Source organism: Dendroctonus ponderosae, unplaced genomic scaffold (assembly GCF_020466585.1).
Source record: "Dendroctonus ponderosae isolate FM_Combo_2020 unplaced genomic scaffold, Dpon_F_20191213v2 Dpon_F_20191213_7, whole genome shotgun sequence".
NCBI lineage: Eukaryota > Metazoa > Arthropoda > Insecta > Coleoptera > Curculionidae > Dendroctonus > Dendroctonus ponderosae.
In genome coordinates, this window is record NW_026018916.1 from 11,532,585 (window position 1) to 11,537,470 (window position 4,886).

The 4,886-nt window shown below is 32.1% G+C and overlaps 1 protein-coding gene across 3 annotated transcripts in view; it reads left to right on the plus strand.

Moving 5' to 3' along the window:
- Positions 1-4,886, plus strand: part of LOC109543195 (ankyrin repeat and death domain-containing protein 1A) — a 46,165-nt gene that overhangs the window by 17,785 nt on the left and 23,494 nt on the right. For all 3 annotated transcript variants that reach the window (XM_019912774.2, XM_048668346.1, XM_019912775.2), the window contains exon 3: positions 4,201-4,407. In XM_019912774.2, the coding sequence (XP_019768333.2) occupies positions 4,210-4,407 (198 nt within the window). In that variant the 5' untranslated portion in view covers positions 4,201-4,209. The remainder of the gene's footprint in view (positions 1-4,200; positions 4,408-4,886) is intronic.

The window sequence follows — 4,886 nt, forward strand, 5'->3', positions numbered from 1 at the left end:
TCTGTTATTTTAGAAAAACTGCTGATGGTGGAAAAATACACCGAAACGTATTTTAATTGATAAATAGAGACAATAAATGACTGAAACCCAGGAATTAATTTTGGTTTAGGCATAATGTCAAGTGTGTCTTAAATGAAAAGACAGAACAAGAAAAGAGTCAAATCAATTAAATATGTGTACAATAGACTCAAATACAAAGTTGTGTAAAAAATACAAGGGTTGGTTATACTAACACAGGCAAAAATCAAATCCTACGACATACGTACAAATGGAAAAATATGTAAACCTAATTTTCGTTTAACGCCGTATGTAGAAAATCTCTAAAAGCAAATAGAACACATTTTTTTCAATAAAAATCTACTCCAAAGTATAATTTATTAAAACATTAAAGCTTAAGTGCGCTCTATTAGTTCACTTTATCTGGGCACGTGGGAAATCGGATTAAATGTTCCTTTTTTGTAACTAGAAGCAAAGTTTTAGTTAATATCAAGTTTCTACAAGAAAATATGGAAGCAGCAAAAATAGAATAAAAGTTTAGGACACTTTACTGTAATCTTACTTGACGCTGGCAAACTTTTTGGAGTGGAAGTTAATCGCAATTGTTCTTGCAAACTGCATTTCTGTATAAAATCTATAATAAATTACTCAAAAGCTGCCATAATGGCTTTTCAGCTACATCGATCTATGTTAAGTTTAATTGGCGATAAATGAATAAGCCGATTTTACATGAAAACCATAAAACTAATATTTTTGTTCTGTGGTTCCACTTATGCCAGAAACGATATTTCCAGATTATGTATATGTAAAACTCTAAGTATATTTTCAGATGACATGTTATACTGGCAACTTTCGTAAATATTCCTAAGATTTTCAAAGAAAGAATATCAACAATCTAAGTTTAAAGATTGGGGAAGAGACATCAGAGATGATAGGCAAATACCTAAGTGAATAAATCTCAGAATTTTATTTGATACAAAATATTGTTTAAACTTATTTATACTTTGAAGACGCCCAGCTTGCAAAACATCAGAAAAAAGTTATTTTCCACGACAGCTTAAAAGCCTGAAAAAAATACAAGTTTTCACCACCACGCCTTTTTTTACCTTATGTATGAACGAGTGAGTACCTACACCAAAATGTAGATTTCAAGCTACAACTTTTCCACTCAACATTCGCTTATAAAATCATGGTTTAAATAAATAGAGAATTGTTCGAATAATATAAAACACCTTCTACAACTGGGCCGCCAAACGTTAATACTCTTGTGCTGGAAGTTATCGACCCGAACAATATGAGAACGTTGTGTTTCATAAAACTGAAAGTTATGTTTATTCCCCAAACCATTTCAGCGAAATGTACGTTTGTCTGTAAATAATCTCTTGCTTGAACTTTCGCCCGTCGACAAAATTTTATCTTAGTTTTTTATTTAACTGCGGGTGGTAAAACAAAATTTCTTGTTTTTAGACTTTATATTTCGATCTCGACTCCTCTACCTTACACACTTACTTCTGGATTTTCATCCACAGACTGTAAACTTACCAAAGTGAATTGCCGAAACATGTCTTACTAAATGTGAAATATGCTTTGCAAAATTACTAAATAGACCCAGGAAGCATAAAAGGGAATTGCAGAAGGTACATAAGAAAAGCAATTGGCACACTAACAACAAATCCAGGCGTTTAACTAAATGAAAAACACTTCAAATGTCAAATGTGATCCTCATCGAAAAACGAAAAACCACTTAGTTAATTGCACTATCTAGTGTTTGTTAAAAGGTTTTGCTCAATTTACACCCAAAATACACATTGGCGCTCAGGCTTTGATCCCGTTTCAAATAACCTTTATGGCATCGGGTTTCAAATAACATTCTAATCCCTTAATTAATTTGATCGCATCTCGTTCTATTGCACCAGACCATCCTATTCTAACTTCTGATATAGAACTACACCTAATTGCACTGAACTATAGCTTTATTGTCGAGTCCTCATTCCTGCTACCCTCTTCTACCACTTGGGAAATTAGGGCGTTACAAGATATCACTTTACGTCGACACTTCAGTCAGGAGAATGGAGCTATAGGAATGCTCGGATTCCATCATTACCAAAGAGATCTCTTTAAGGGAAACATGTAGTCCAAACATTTAAAAGATAAAAGCAAGAAATGTAGTATGATAAAGTTTTACTTTGCCCTTAAATACGTCTAATTAAAAAGGATTTTCAATTAAGTTAGTTGATTCAGTTTGTATCTTATATCTAAGTTGAAGTCTTGGTAATTAAAAAAAAACAGGACTCTTACTTGAAGAGCCGGAAAATACCACAGGAGTAGGTATGCTGATGCATTATTTGCAAGAGGGTTAAGTGAAAATAATTTTAGGTTGTTAAAAATGCAATTGAGAAAATTAAATTCACAAAAATTACTGAAACATTCTACAGACAGTTCGAGAAAATATTTTGTGTCCAATTTTTGCAGCGCCATCATAACAAGTAGAGCTCGGGACAATTTCAAAGAAAAGGAGAACACGCCACTGATGGTTCTTAAAATGAGGATTTGTTATCAAATTTCTGTTCAATTTGGAAATAAATTACAGATTTTTTAAGTAGCACGCTTTTTTTAGTTAAAAAATTCAAATGCAAACTTGCATTAACAACTTATATTGACTTAATCACGAAAAAGTATTAATACGGCAGTATTGGATATATAAAACTACTGGGACTAAAACATTCAGCAAGCAATGCAGTAACTTACTAAATTACGCGGTAGATTCGTTTGTTAATTGTGATATATCAATTTATTCAATCTATATAAGATGATATACAGAAATATTACTGTATTCCAAAAGGTTGGCTTGGAACCCTGTAGATAAGATCCAGTTATTTTAGACCGACAGTGCAATTTATATTTTCAAAATATCCTAACAAGCGTATAAATCAGATCAACATTCGCGAGATAAAAAATCCGACGTCAAATTTCGAGAAGTTATAAATAATGAAAATGTGTCGTGTGTTACTCCAGCTATTCGAAACGGTAGCGGCCAAAATGTTCGATTTTAAAAAACTTTACTGTTTTGTTGCCTATGAATGTTTAATGAATACCATCCACATTAAAAAAAATTCCTACTCGAAAAAAAAATAGAAATGAACAGAAAAGTGAGCTTTTGAGGATTTAGCGAGATGCATTGTTGTAAAAAAGAATAATTGCTAATAAATGAAAAAGAGATATCGCTTAAATGCACAATCCTATTTAAAAAATTAAAAATAAACAACAGTTGTATTTTTGGAGGATAGAATCAACCATAAGAATGACCTTTGAACGTACTTGGTGCTAAAATAATGCACTTAAATAACAAAAAGTTTAAAACGGCATTGCTTTGGTTAATCTTCTCACCAATAAAAATAAACACACCCGATACTTTATGCCAGAAATAAGGGCCTAAATGAAAACGACATATTTTAAGATCGATTCGGACATAATTTAATACTCTCGAATTATCTAAGATAATTTAAGATGCTAAACTCATTTACTCTTGATATTTTGTTATCCTTAATTTGTGGGCTTTTAATTTATAAATCGATTTTATGCAAATTGCCTTCTATCAAGTAGTTTTTAATTTCGTCATATTTTCCGAAGTTTATAATGGAAATTTATTTGAGAGGATTTCGAATTGTTATGCATTAATGTTGAAATGTTGCCTAAATGCAATAACAAAGCAATATTCGGAAGTTCAATGGCTTAATTAAAGCAAAACAAACTTTGGAAGAGAAATCATGCTGTCAGAAAGAATGAAACAACGCAATTGGAAGTTGGCGCACATTTAATGGAAAACACATAAGCTGAAATTTCAGATTCGTCAAAAGTTTCCTACAATGAGTTCGAGAAACGACTTTAAATTTGCATGTTTTTATTCTGTTTTATGTTCTGACGAATGGACGTTTTACAAGAATGGATCTGTGAATCGACTTAATTTCCATTATTATTCCAATCTCAATAATTTTTGGGCCTCAGTTCAAACCCTCACCAGTTTGAAATTAAATAATTTAATATAATTATTTATTTTATCTAATGAAAATAACTTATTTCAACAAGAGCCTAGTTAAACCTCCACAAAACCATTTGTAATGTAAATTTTTCGTGTGGTATATTGTTAACAGATATCAATAGAAAATAGACAATTTGAAAAATTTATCGTTTTGTTGTTTTCAGATAATTAACATGTCGAACAGCATTCAATACATTAGTTGTCCAAGCAGGTCGATTTGTGCTTCCCCAAGCTCAACTCCAGAAGAACTGGAGCGCAGAGCGATTATTCAACGGAATGATCTTTTACTGCACGAAGCGGTCATCAAGAACGATACGGATGGTGTCCGAAAGATTTTGAAAGAACCCGTTGATATAAATTCGAGAAATAACGTAAGTTTCTATTATTGTAATCGATGTATGTACAATATTGTATATATGCACTGTGCTAATTTTGCAAGCAGCTACAGTAAGCAGTTGCTGAGTTATCATTTATTTTCGATGCTTACACTTTCTACAACTTTTCACAAATTGACTTCTTATTTAATTCTTTTAACTCCACCAAAAAAATACCCTTGTGCCGTACCCGATTATTTGTGCCGTACCCGGAAGCCTTAACTGCTGTCCCCTAAAATATAAAGCAGCTATCTAGAGCAGTTGCTAAGTTGTGATCTTTTTTAGCCTTGCCCTTTCTCCAATTTACATTGAAAATTGGGCTCTCGGTTAGAATTTTTTTTTAAATCAGCAAAAACTTCTATACCGTTCTGGATTTTTTGTGAAGTACCTCAATGATCCAGCTGCACTGACGCAAAATTTCAAGTTTCTACCGTAAACAGTTGCTGAGTTAAAAAATGTTTTCGATGTTTATGTTT